Source organism: Pan paniscus, chromosome 7 (genome assembly GCF_029289425.2).
Source record: "Pan paniscus chromosome 7, NHGRI_mPanPan1-v2.0_pri, whole genome shotgun sequence".
Lineage (NCBI taxonomy): Eukaryota > Metazoa > Chordata > Mammalia > Primates > Hominidae > Pan > Pan paniscus.
The window spans coordinates 96,706,774-96,721,224 of NC_073256.2; the positions used below are offsets into that span (position 1 = coordinate 96,706,774).

General features: G+C 39.1%; 1 protein-coding gene across 1 annotated transcript in view; it reads right to left on the bottom strand.

Moving 5' to 3' along the window:
- Positions 1-464: 464 nt before the first annotated feature.
- PAG1 (phosphoprotein membrane anchor with glycosphingolipid microdomains 1) overlaps positions 465-14,451 on the bottom strand; it is a 143,766-nt gene continuing 129,779 nt past the window's right edge. The window contains exons 8-9 of the mRNA XM_034966269.3: positions 13,065-13,124; positions 465-9,540 (exon numbers count right to left, since the gene is read on the bottom strand). Of these exons, the coding sequence (XP_034822160.2) occupies positions 9,178-9,540; positions 13,065-13,124 (423 nt within the window). The 3' untranslated portion in view covers positions 465-9,177. The remainder of the gene's footprint in view (positions 9,541-13,064; positions 13,125-14,451) is intronic.

The following is a 14,451-nucleotide window of genomic DNA, read 5'->3' on the forward strand; positions in this document are numbered from 1 at the left end:
GAATTATTTGCTCTCAGGTTGCACATCTTCATAGGAGTGCTTGGCAAGTGTGGGTAAATGCCATCAAAAATTTCCCAGCCTTGTTGTGAAGATGGTCTCTTACCATGCACAGAGCACTTAGCACCTTGCCAGGTACCATGCTTAATATCTCATTTAATCCCCAGGACAACCCCATTAGCAGGTTCTATACTATAATCCCCCATTTCCTAATGTGAAAAGGAGGGCACAAAGAAGTCTAACAGCTTCCTCAAAGTCATGATGGAGCCGGGATTCAAACTCGGGTCCTTTTCTGCAAAGTTTTTGATGCTAACCTCTACACACTTTGGTCTGATTACCAGGAACATTATCTTTCCTGTTATGGTGGTGAGTTGACTGCTGGAATCCCAAAACCCTGGTAATGCATGAAAGGTATATAAATTAGCCATTCTTGACCTTTTCAAATACCAAATAAATTTTAACAAGCCTTTATATAAAACTGACTTTTATTACAATTAAAAAAGAACAAAGACAATTTGATAAGTGCCTTTAATTACAACATACCTGCTATTTACATGTAATCATACTTTTATATATAGCTTGAATAAGTTTTATTACATGTAAACTATAAGATATTACAAGTTAAACTCCAGTCTTTTCTGGATATTCAATTGAAATACTACCGGCAGAAACACACAGAAAACAAATACCCATTTCAGTTCCTCAGGTACCATTACTGGTTGAATGATCAAGATCTGGCCACAGAAGAGAAGTGGAAATATGCATCAAAACAAAACTTATTCTTAACATGACTAACAGTATTGTTATTTAAACCCTAAACATAATTAATAATTGGATCATTAAAAACACAACTTCAATTTATATAGCACCTTTCTTCCGAAGAGTTGAAAGCATTCGTGCTTATCTCTATTATTTCGTTTGTCCCCATAACATCTCTATGAGGTAGGCAATGGTTAGTATCATTATCCCCATTTTGTATATGGAGAAACTGAGGCACAGAGAAGTTAAATCATTTGCTCGAGGTCACATAGTAAAAGTCAATGCTGGAACAGGGACCACAGCCCTGTGCTCTTGTCTCCAAAACCCATGTTTCCCCTTACACTAAATTGTCCCACTTGAGACTTTAATTCAATAACTCTGCACTTTTCCAATAAATAAAAAAATGTGCATTTTTTTCACCCATAAAAATTTTTGAAATACTATGAGCAAGATACAAACATTCTGGGATGGATGGTAGACGGATGCTACACTCTTCTAGAAAGTGCTTATGGAAATGTTTATTTTAATATGAGGAGTTTCTTTTCCTAGTTAAAACAAAGTAGATGTCTTTACAAGAAATATATGTGAAAAAATGCTTCTAGTCACCTACCCAATTATAGCTCTAGTAGCCATATTATATTATCTACAAACCAGGTTTATTCCTGAGTTTAAAAAGAAGAAAATATCTAAATAATAAGTTAAATCTTTGAGATAATTTTTCTCATTTACACACATTTACTCAAGAGACTCAGAGTGGCAGATAGGGAATTGGGCCAATACATTTCTCAGAGAGACATGAGAACTGAGACACACAGGGGCAGCAAGTCCGAATTTTGCTCTAATCCCTGCTCCCTTCGCCGCACTAGAGTCAACTATACGGTTGATACTCGAAGCAAATAAAAAGATAATTTTTAAAACGTGTCAAGGTCGCAAGCATACTAGAATGCTCACAAATGTTTGCTGACTTGAACGTAAGGTTCAGCTTTCCTGATGCTTTTCACATTGCTTCTCCTCAAGACATGAGCATTGCTGCAGGCATGGCCATCTTCCAGGACATGGGCGGGTAGTGGCACATAGGAATTAAATCCTAGCATGGCTCCAGGAAAAACAAGACAAGTCCTATACTCAAAAAGTAAAGTTAAAAAAAGCAAGCATGCTTAAGGGATGGGTCGTGGACACCACATCAGGTTCATTTATGAGTCTTATATTAAAAATACATAGAAGCTTGTCAAAGGAATGCTCAAAATCCTCAACCCATAGACTCAGGCTTTTGGTCCCAGCCTCTTCTTCCAGAGAAGGGCACTGCTGTCTTTCAGGGAAGCCTTCACTACCTAAATGAGGAGCTAAAGATTAAAAAAAAATTCTCTTTAAGCTTAAGAAAAGGAAATAGTTTGCTTTAAACTCATGGTTTCCAACTTGTTGAGTTAAAAACAAACCAAACCAAACCAGGACATGACAACAAGATAGTTCTGAACTGTAGGCTCTAGGGAGCAACTGGTCCTTCTTTTAGCTTTAACTGTGTCCTATTTAGAGTGCCTAACAGGTATACTAGGGGAACTTTAAAAAACTAAATGTATAAAGAGAATGAGCAGAGATATCTGTTCTGCTAATTTTGAAAAAAAGTTACACTCTAAAATATCCATTCAAAGAATTAACTGTGATGACTTACAGCAAAGTTTTACAAAACCAAATGAAACACCCTGGCTCCTGAAGTATGTAGAAAATGAGAACTTCAGCAGCTGCACCTCCAATTCACCTATCCTAGGACCTAGAAGGTGCTTGGTTTCTCACTCCAAAGTCAGGCAGTTTGCTATAAATGGCCAAGTTATTCTCCTTATCTGGTAGCTCTACCTTTGCATGCTGAAGCACTCACAGTTTTCTTAGGTCCTGGGGGATCAGAGCAAACTGGCTGTAACTTGACATCATCCTTAGGCACTGTTTCCTGGGGGAGAGGGTGCAATGGTTTCATGGTGAAAACATTTTACACTCAATTTACTTTAAAAAGGTTTGTTTGTTTGTTTGTTTGTTTGTTTGAGATGGAGTCTTGCTCTGTCGCCCAGGCTGGAGTGCAGTGTTGCGATCTCAGCTCACTGCAACCTCTGCCTCCCAGGTTCTCCTGCCTCAGCCTCCTGAGTAGTTGGGACTACAGGCACATGCCACCATGCCTGGCTAATTTTTTTTGCATTTTTAGTAGAGACAGGGTTTCATGATGTTGGCCAGGCAGGTCTCAAACTCCTGACCTCAAGTGATCCACCTGTCTCAGCCTCCCAAAGTGCTGGGATTACAGGCATGAGCCACTGCACCCGGCCTAAAAATGATTACTTCTTATAAAAAGGATTTCTTCCCCTTCACGACACTCAGCTTCCTTTTTCTTTCCTGGTAACTATGGGTCTGGTGTTGTCATAAGGATCTACCTTCCACATGCTGGACAGTGGGGGCTGCCGCTTGAGGAGACCCAGGCCAGATACAGAGCACTGTGGGGAACACTAAGCTTACTTGGTTAGAGCACGGCGCTAACATTTCTGCCTCTGTGAGTTTGATTCCACCACATAATTTTTTTAAAGTGCTTTTCCATGGCCCCTTAGTGTCAACCATTCTTACGAAAGATGTGAGCAACAGTGTACATGTTTTGGCAAAAGTCGTGACAAATAGCACCAGCATCTGCCGCCCTAGGTGGACCTGTGGCCTCATCTTGGAAGCCTGTGAGTTGGGCAGAGCTGTGACGAGGCATGGTTCTGTGCCGGCTGGCAGGGTCTGTGATATGGCAGCACTGTGATCCGTACTGGAAAGACATAATGGCATGTCCTGTGAACAGCAGATACAGAAGGCTGAGTGGGGAAGAGACCCAGGGGTATTGCTACACAAAGCGATAGGCCAGCTAAGTACCAGGAGACAAACTGAGGTGGGAGGAAATAGTGACTTCATGGCCTCATTCTTTAGACTTACTCCTTAAAAGGACTAGATTCGGGGAGGGAAAAGTAATCACAAAATGTTCAAGCTAATAAGAGATATTTTTGGTCTTAAAACTAAGGTTTAAAAATTCCCAGTACTGAAAACAACTTTCTCACTCTTTTGTGAATTGGACAATTTGACCATTATGAAGATCTTTTGAAACAATCAGTGAAAATGCTACTACGTGTCATGAATTATTTTTTAATATTTTTGAGTAAGGGGAGTACTTTAATACTGATTGGGCCCATGTAATAGACAATATGTCACTTTTGGTGTAACTATTTTTATGAGGAAAAAACATTAACAATGAAATGCCAATTCCTATTTATAACAGACCTTTTTTGTTTAGATATATTTCAAGTTTCCCCAGAAAATATGAGGCATGTTAATACAACACAATTATTTAAAAGGTAACAACATTAAAACATTTTACTGCTGCCAATGTAACATACAGACATCTGAGAAATGACAATTATCAACCTTTGTAATACATGATCACGCAAGGTGATATGAGACAACCTAAGGGTAGCACATTTTAAAAAATACCCACAGTATATAACTGGCAAGCCAAAAAAACTTCCTGTATTAACAGAAATGATTACTGAATTGAACGCTTTTTAAAAAATGTCTTTTAAGCAAAAATTGTATTTCTCTTTTCATGTTACATTAAGAATTTGGAATATTATTTTTCAGTTAAGTCAAAGAAGAACTTGAAAAAAATAATGACATACTTCACAAATAGTAGAGACTAGATGTAAACACAGACCTAAAAATGAGCAGTAGGATAAAAAAAAACCATGAATGTTTGTTCTCTTCTGGACCATGATTTTAAATTTTAATTTGGTAATTCCAGATAAAGATTCTAATTTATCATGGTTTCTGGACTGATCTCTTTAAGTTAAACACTTTCAGTCTAAGTGTGTTCAACTGGCCTAAAGCCACTGTCAGGAAAAATGTATTTAGGAAAATATACAACACAGGGCAAGAAAATACTACTGTAGAATAAGGAATTTAGATTTCACTGCAAATAAAGCCATATTTGATATTAAAGACACATGTTCCTATTTTCACATCAGTCATTTATTAACACCAAACATTATACTTTAACTTTTCCCCATTACACAGTACAATAAGCCTGTCAAGATTTCCAGGAAGTAATCATCAGTACCTACTGTGCTTCTAGCAGCCAAAGCTAAGCTGGCTGGGTACCAGAAACCAACAACTTCAGGAGAATGGCATCACAAGATTGCATGGACTCATATTAACTATTACAAGGGGCACTGGAAAAAAAGGTCATTTGCTCATTTACAAAATCCTAATTGAACTAAAGCTCTGTAATTATAGCCATGGTATCAGACCAGCTTTTTTGCACATCCTATCACATCACTGCCTGCTGATGTTTTACACTGCCTATAAAGTCTCATAATTTTAAAAGGGAATGAAACAGAATGCCACAGGTGACCGACCTCTGCTCCTGCTACTTGGGAGTCACGTTGTCTTGGCTTCGTCCTGGCTCAAGGTTACTAGTCTCTTGCTGCTTTAGGCCAAATCTCCTACCTCTTTACATTTCCTCCTCTCAGGCTGAGTCAAAAGTAAGTCACATGTATAACAAAACTGTCTTAAAATACCACTGTTTTTCAGCCAAGAGAATTACGGATGCAATTTAAAGTCTAAATGTATTAATTGGAAAAATTAAATTAGAGCAACTCAAGGTTTTCCTGTAATTACCAAATGAAACTGATTGAAAAACTGTTCCTTCTAATTCTGCTTTTCTAACAAAAGTTCATCGCACTAGCAGGATAAACATTCAAAATACATAATAGAACATATCCTAATTAAGCACCAGAGTTGTGTCAGAGCCAAGTATATACACACACACATGTATACGTGTGTGTGTGTGTGTGTGTGTGTGTGTGTGTAGTTTATTACTGGTTAAGTAAATGCTCTAATTAGCAAAAATCATGAGAAATATATACAGTGATATAATGCGGTTAAATTTTAGTTCTCTGTGTTAACTACTTACTGTTAATTTAGTACTCAATTAGAATTAACTCTGGGATTTTGAGGGCAGATAAATCAGTAATTAGCCTTTATCCCAGAAAGAATAGTGGTAGCTTCAAAAGCTTCAACAGACCTAATGATGTAATTTATTCAGGACAGAAAAAACAATATGTAGCCAACATTCTTGCAAGAATTACTTTCTTATGGAATTTAAGATTTCCTCAAATATTTTCTTTTCTATATAGCATTTTGTTCTTGTGTAGTTATCTGCCTAGGATACAGACAGGATATTGAGACTATTTCAGGAAGTAGACACACTAAAAACATTTGACAAATTAAAAAAATTTTGCATAAAACAGGTTACCCTTTCCTGCTGACTATACTTAAGAAATACCAAAGTAGCATACAAAATGCTTCTAAACTTTCAAAATATCTGAATAAAAACAAAGATCCTACTTTTAACTGAGATAGATTTATAATTCTTACTTACAAGATAAAAAAATTTCCTAAAATTTATTTTTAAATTTCACATAACCTGCTATAATTCGCTGTAAAAAATGGATGTCAAAATAGAATTTTAAATATACAAATTGTTTTTGATAACTACCTTTCATACATTTTATTTAAACTGTAGCATTAGCTCAAGATGAAACTTTTTAAAAGAAACCATAGGCTTTTGTCCAACTCAAAGATTCAAGCCCAGATTCTGAACAAAGTAAATGTGATGAAATTTATGAAAAACTATACTGTACAGTCAAAACAGTGATGGTGCCTCAGTAAATATACTTCAGTAAAATATCCAGTGCTCCAAATAGCTGAGCCATCTTTCTAAGGTTCACTCTGCTTCTCTCCCCCAGCCCTCATGGCCTGTGCTACCATCTATTCTTTTAGCGTTTATGCTGGAGGGCCTTATAGTTCCTTTAAAAGTACACTGAAAATACTTTATATCACAGCTTATTCTAACCACTGGTTCTCAAATTAAAAGGTATATTTCAGTGCATATTTCATAGCCACATTGCAGAACTAATATTTGAAAACTCTTGGGGGAAATTTTGGTAACAAAATTGCAAAATGACATGATTATTTATGAGCTTTCTATAAAAAGTTTTTTTTTTTTTTTACTTTAGAGATCATACCTACTTTCCTGCCTTTTTGATAAGTAAGGCATGAAATGAAACAAAAGTTTTGAGCTGTAAGGTGCCTATAAAGGATGTCACTACAGCATGCACAATGCTAGGTGTGTAAGATGACATGGCTGTTACCATGTACTAAAGAACCCCATCATGTGAGAGATCGCTCAAAGTCATTAACACAAAGCAGTGAAAATCACCAGGCAAAGCAGTGCTTATGAGAGACTAGAATTCAGAGAAATGCAAGGTACAAACTTCTCTCTAATCCAAGGGTATTCTGCTGTGATCTTCTAATCAGTGATGATTGTGCTTATGCACATGACATCTTCATGGGAGAGACCAGGCTGATTGCAAAATAATGACAACCAACCAGTTTACCTCAACATAGCTCACTTTGCAATGTCAGACATGCAGTGTAGAGCAGTCACAAAGTCAAGCCATGAATACAGGGATGGAAAAACATTCCAGTGAGCTGGTCTCTACAATTTTTAAGACACTTCATCCTCCCAATTATATTCTTTGTCATAAAGAGGAAAAACAGCAAGATTATTAAATCCAAAAAGTCACAGATGTCACAGGGGATGAAATAATTTCATTTTTTTTCTTTATCAGTGTAGGAAAAGCTGTCTTTCCATAGCCCACACTCATAATAGCACTTCAACTAGGCTCCTTTGAAAATGAAAAGTGAACAAGTTTCCTAATGCTGGCCTTATAAGATCTAAAGAGATGATTAAATTCAAACCAGGCTGAGCTCTTACTCTGAGCTATTTCAGTCACTGATGTTTGTAAAATATAGGAAGAAGATTCCAATAGGCAATTTGCATTGGCAAGCACTGGACTACAGAATTCATCACTGTTTTCTGAAAAAATATAATTAAACCTTAATGGAATTATGACACTTTTATGAGGTTTATAATTCACAGCCACCTCTCATCATATTTTGTTCTTCTTTCCATTTTTACTATTTCAAATATTGCAATATTGCCCACCATAAACCACTGAAAATGATTATTTATGTATATTCCATTTATTTCTCTAGGGGGTCTAGGTAATTTGAATCAGGAGCTCCAAGTACCATTTAAAAAGATGAGTCTTTAAAAACCATCAGTGTTTTAAACACTTGATTAGAAAAAAGATAACAGCTCCTTGTAGTGATCTAGCTTATGTGCTTTATGGTATCTTTTCAAAAGGAGAGTATAAATCATTGTACATAAAATCAAAATAGCTAATATACATTTTTTTCTGGCACTTTTGAGAAATTAGGCATTGAACATAAAACATCTTATAAACTTACATAACAAAAATAAATGTTTACATTTTAATCTTAGATTACCTTAGGGTAGCAGTTAACTTATGAGATGCCACACTGTTGGTGTGGGCAGCGGAGACCATGGGAAATACACATTCATGTCCACAGCCCTTCAGAGATGGATGCATGGCTGCCGTCCAAATATGTGGTCTGTGTCCCAACATAAAGATTAAGGCTCTCTGTTTTGAAGGAATGAGTTCTGGGCTTAAACAAGTCTAGAAGTACCACAATACTCATGGAAAATACTGAAAAGATTCGGACGAGTTTTCAAACACTGGGGGAAACACGTTTTTGACTAGAAAAATAAAATAAAGCATCTAAAACTGACTTCAAGTACTTTGGGGAGAGGCTGCTGATATAGAATGCCAAAATAAGAAGGAACAAAGACAGAAGAGACTCCAGGGACGTCCCTCCCCATCCCTTCACCCGCAGGGTCCAGATCCCCAGGTGCTGATGCGCAACTCTTTGGGGAGGACTGGCGAGCTGGGCAGAAAGCAGCAGCCATGGTTTGTCGCCATCCTAAAACACCTACATTGAGGGCAAAGGCCAAGCTTTGTGTGAAAATTTCCTTGGAATGAACCACAGGAATCTGGACATTTCAAGGGGGAAAAAGCCTTAAAGTCAATAGCAGACAGAGAAAAGGAAAGAGAGGAAGAAAAACCTGCTTTTCTGAATGGCAGTACTTCAGGCCGGGGGCATTGCGGTCCTTGGTGAGTGCAGTTTTTCCATACAGCTTGGCTTTCCTCACTAATGAGATGAGACCACTGACAGCTGGGATCTTTTGTGGGCGGTGAGGGTGCAGCAGGGAGATGTGCTTGGGTGTGCCTGTCCATCTGGCAGGCAGGGGCACACTCAGGTGCAGCCTAGTCCGTACCTCTCTGTCTCAGAAACTGAACAACTGGGAGAACAGTCGACAGGGCCTCTCCAACCATCTTCAGGTGACTAAAGCAGCATATGAAGTATAGGTTTGTGTCACTTCTTCTCTTCCAGACACTGATCACAGGCTACCCAGGGTTGTCTTCTGGGTTGCTAGAGCCTGGTAATATCTCTGCCTTGCTGCAAGTCACTAATGCTCTCGTAGTCATTCTCCTTTGGGACGAGACCGTGGTGGCCATTGGTCCCCAGGGTGGCCTTTTCTTCCTCTCTGTTGAGAGTATGTATCGCTTCATAATCAGGCTCTGGCTCCTCGCTGGGCCTCCCTGCTGGTGGAAGTGTGCTGTTTGGAGTTTTTTCGAAGTCTTTAACAGTAGCATAGAGATCATTACAGGAGGAGGGTGACCTCTGTGGGTCCCCTTGAATGGAGTTGTAGGTGGACTCCGGAACTGTAAGCGACTGCCCCGATTTATTCACTAACTGTCCAGGTTTATTTACTGATGAGTACATAGCTGAGATCTAGGAGACAAAGGGAGAGTTGAATAAACTTCAGCTGTGACTCCCCCCCCCCTTTTTAGTGACAAGCTACCTACTGAGCACTCCTGGGCTTGTGTGTGTGTACTCCTTAAAGATTTGTTCTTTCTTATCTGTACTAATTATGGAGCACATTACTAGAGAATAATTACACACACTATCTTCAACTATGTTAACTAGATCAGTCATATTCCCTTAATTCCATGAAAACCCAGTTCTCTTGGGTCTGCCGAGGAATTTGAGGAGAGGCGGAGTGGGAAGCTCCTGAAGCCCCCGGGGACCTGACCACAGCATGTGTTTTATTTCATTTCTTTATCAGAATGATATTTTGCCTGAAAAGGGGCTCCACTGCTTTACAAAAAAGGACAGAAAACACATAGTAGACCAGTGATTCTCAAAGTGTGGGCTGTAAACCAGCAGCAGCAGGATCTGGGAATTTGTCAGAAAGGCAAGTTCTCAGGCTTCATCCCAGAACCACCAAATCAGAACCTCGGGGCTGGGGCCCAGCAACCGGTGCTGATTCTGATGGCCAGTAAAGTATAAGAACTCTGAATTAGACTACTCCGTGCTTCCTGCATCACAGTGGTCTCCAACACCCGTTGCTGGATTCTCGTTGGTGGTACACATATATCTGAAAGAGTATTCCTGTCCATTATTTCTTGACTTAGTTGCGTATTACTGGTTAAACAGACATTGACAGTCCAGGTCTAGTTTTCTTCAGTGGGAAAACTCATTCTCGCTTGCAACCAGCCAAATCAGAAATGACAACTTACAGGATACTATTAAGAGCCAGTGGCTTTCCAAGCACACCCTCACAGTCTCACTAATAAATCCTGTATCACCTCCGATATCAACAGGGATTTCATTCATTGTGAAGATTAAATATACTAATTAGGAGACTTTTGGGGAGTATTATTTTATTGTGAAAAATCACGGTTGGAAATAAGTAAAAATACCCTTCATTACCTGTGTTTATTTTTATCACAGTGATTTGATTCATTCAAATACCCAGGAAATACGTGAACATGCTTCCTCACAGATGCCTGGCTTCCCAAGGGCTGAGGGACATTTTCCTGCTTTCACTTTTCTCACATACTGCAGGTGAAGTTTCCAGCTTCTTAAGACAGGCCTGTCTTAAGACAGGCCTTCTTATGTCTCAAAAGCTTCTTAAGACAGGCCTGCCACATGCTAACTGGTCATTTGCATGAGAACTTTTCATTACAGGCTGGTGGCTGGCTCAGTTTGGTGAGGCCTTGACAATCCAAGGGTTTACAGTTCAGAAAAACAGTCTTTGGAAAACTCTTACTATGTTGATCTGACTATCCTAATGAATATGAAATGATTAACATTCTCACCTTAGAGGTTTTAATGAAAAAACTGCTCTCAGAATACAAGAATTATAATTTCTTTGAATTTAATAAAAAAAATTCACTGCTGTTTATAATGAAGTGCAAATACAGAATGTATTATCTAAATGGTGGTCCAAGCCAAAAATTATATGTGGACAGATTATAAAAAGGTAAACAATGAATGACAATGGTGAGGGGAGACGGCATACCAGCGTATTCATCACCTGGTAACATCAAGGAGGACAAATGTACCTTGACCTAGATTGTAACAATGAGAGTCAGCCCCTCACCACCATTAGCTTCTCTCCTCAGCTTTCTTCCCCCGGTCTTTGTAATTAATGCCCCTCACTCTTTGTAAGAGTACTTGGTCTTCTTGGCCTTTGTCCTCATTCATTAACTTGCAATTCAATATTGACTCTGGGAATGAACCTAGTGTGCAGAGGGTCTCACTGTACATTTCAACTTTTATAAAAGCTTCTTGAGTCTTCTCATATTCCTTTTGACTGTTTTCTATGACCATTATGACTATTATTTTTATTTTGTATACAGGTTTCTCTTCCAGCTCCCTTGCTATTTAGCTTCTCAATTTTTCTCTTTAAAACTTTCATCATTATTCCTCAGTCTGTAAATTGTTGCTATATTCCCATAAGTTACTCTCTTCCTTTTCCCCATTTCTCTTCTTTTTCTAATCAATCGTTTCCATAACATTCTGTTAAATTGGGATAATAGAACTTAAAGCTCAGATCTCAGCTTCAGTCTTGACTGTTTAACATTAAATTACATAAATACAAAAAAAACTTTTATATTTATTTTTCCTCTTTGTCCTAAAATGAATGTCTGTGAGTCATAGTTATGTCATGTTAAAAATTCATCAGTATAACTAGGTCCTGTTTCAAAAAATACAAACAAATGTAAGATAAGGGGCAATTTAAAATTTTACATAGTCTTTAATTCCCAGAACTCCTATATATTTTACCTTCTTGTCCCAGATGGGATCACTTTGGCTGCAGAGTAGAAAACAGAGTGGAGGGAGGCCAAGGAGCTGCCAGGGATCAGCAGGAGGGGACTGCTCTGGCCTAGGGAGGGGCGGCTGCAGTGGGCTTGAGGGAGGTGGGTACATAAAGAAAACAGTTTGGAGGTGCAACTGATGGGTTTTGGCAATTGACTGCGTTGGAGGACAGTGAGGAAAAGGAAGTATCGAGATGACCCCTAGGTTTTGGTCTGTGCAACCAGATAGACAGATGGCAGGTCCATTCTGGAGGTAGAAACATGGACGAAGGTGGGCAATATCACCTAGGGAAAGCATTTTTGCTCTTTGAACATTCAACGTGGGTGTCTATGTCCATATTCTAATGCTTTACTCAGAGTCCTATAGGAAGTGAGGTACCTGCATATGTACTTTGCTCTTGTACATGTACACAATTTACTCTGCTAGGAATTCCAGATAGAAGCTGTATACAGCTAGATCAATTAAGGTGTTTAGCTCTCTGAGCATAGCTCAACATTTATATATATACATATGAAATATGTATATATACACATATTTCATATTATATATATAATACTGGCTTTAACAATTTTAATGCTTCATTGAAAATCTAACTCGTGAATTTTGCACCCTGGTGCTTGGGAATATGCGATCTGCTCTTGTTGGCTGCTATGTCTGACCCTAGCTCCAGCCTGGAACTGTACTTACTGAAGTTAATCTGCTCTCAGCATCCAAATTTCCACATGGAGACTTCCTCTTTCTGTCTCCCAGGCTGGAGCAAATTCCCTACACTCACCTGTTCTAATTTCCTGAATTTTCCAACCCATGATTCATTTCCTTCTGATGTGGTCTTCCTGACTGCTGACTGCTCCCATGCTGGAATTTTTCTCTTCTCACTCTTCTCCCCTGCCCTCTCTATTTTTCCTGACCCTGCTTTCCTGCTCAGTTTCTTTTCCTGAGCTGACTACTTGTCCTGCCATCCTTCTTGTCTGGCCTGCCCGTCAGTCTCTCCAAGCCATTATAAAACCAACATCCCAAGTCTTCATCTCCAAACATAGGCATAGGAGAATATTTCAGCTCTTTCAAAGGGTAACATTACAGTGCATTTATTCAAGGGGAGAAGGTCTATTCTTTACTACAATTTTCTCTTTTTAAAAAGAAACAAAACTTACCTCTTCTTCTGTGAGAGTGGGGTCTTCTTCCCGAGACTTGTATGACAATGAGCTAAATCTCTGTCAGAAAAAACACAAGCCAAGGAAAGTAATTCGACGTTAACAATCTAACCTTTCTTTTGCACGTTTCCTCATAATCTGTCTAGCAACGTTTTCAAATGATTTTTATGGAACCATGAAGAAATTTTGGGAGAGAAACACTTATGCAATCTATTACCACATGTATGATGTTCGGGGATATCTAGTAGTATTATCCTTAGAGAAATTTCCTCTAATTTTGTATTTGCATCTGTAGGTACAAAGAAGCCAAAATAATTATTTAGACTACTGTTTCAATTCCTAATTGTCACTGAAGGATTGATCATCCATGGAGGATTAATATTTAAAAACATGGTGTTTCTTTATCAAATGCCTGAATTTTATACTTCTACAGTTTGCTGGCGTCATCAGAAAGATCCTTAAGTCATTTGGAAACTTCAAAGCTAATGGAGAAACTGACTCACATTTTGTATCTTGCCCCCTGCCTGATTTCTCAAGGATTTTGGCTCTTGGTTTACTGATTCTCTAACACATCCCTTGTCTTAATTTTTGGTGACCTCAACAAACGTGTACCCTTCTAAATCCCGCCCTTCAGTTCCTTGACTTCCCCTGCCCCCACTGATTTTGTGCTCTATCTGTGTCCCCTCTCCATGTCCACCCCCGGCCTCAGCACCCTCGTGGCTGCACCCCAGGCCTTTCTAAACCACAGCCTCTCCACCAGCCCAAGTCCTTGCAACCCCTTTCAGACCAGCGCTCGTTGTCAAAGCTTACCCCTTCTGTAACCCAGTTCCAATGCTACTTCAACACCATTGGGACCCATTCATGCTTTCAAAGTCTGCCCTTCTCCTTGGTGTCCTGTACTGCTTTACTAAGCTTAAGCTCCATAGTCAACTGCCAATCATACGTGAACTCAACCCTCTAGTGAGCCCTTAAAGCCACTCCGTATCATCCGATGCTTCCCCAGTATACTCAGTCTCTGCTCAACTCACAGTCTACTTTGCATCTTCTCCTCTTCTCCCCAGACTTCCAACACCTCCTCACCTATCTTCACTCTGAGCAGATGATCTTGCTTCCTAGTTGGCTAAGAAAACTGAAGGAATCAGAAGAAAACTGAAGGAATTGTATCAACTCTTAGCCCCACCCTCAGCCTCTGCGTTAATCTATTTTCTTTCCTCCCTGTCAAATGGATTTTCCATGTTCCTCCTTCAGGTGATCCCCTCCTTCCTACACACTAGACCCTGTCTCCACATACCTATGTGTGAATACTGAGCCAGGAATTCTCCCAGTGTGGGATCATTCCCAGCCACATGCAAATATGCTGTTGTTTCTCTCATTCTAAAACCAAAAC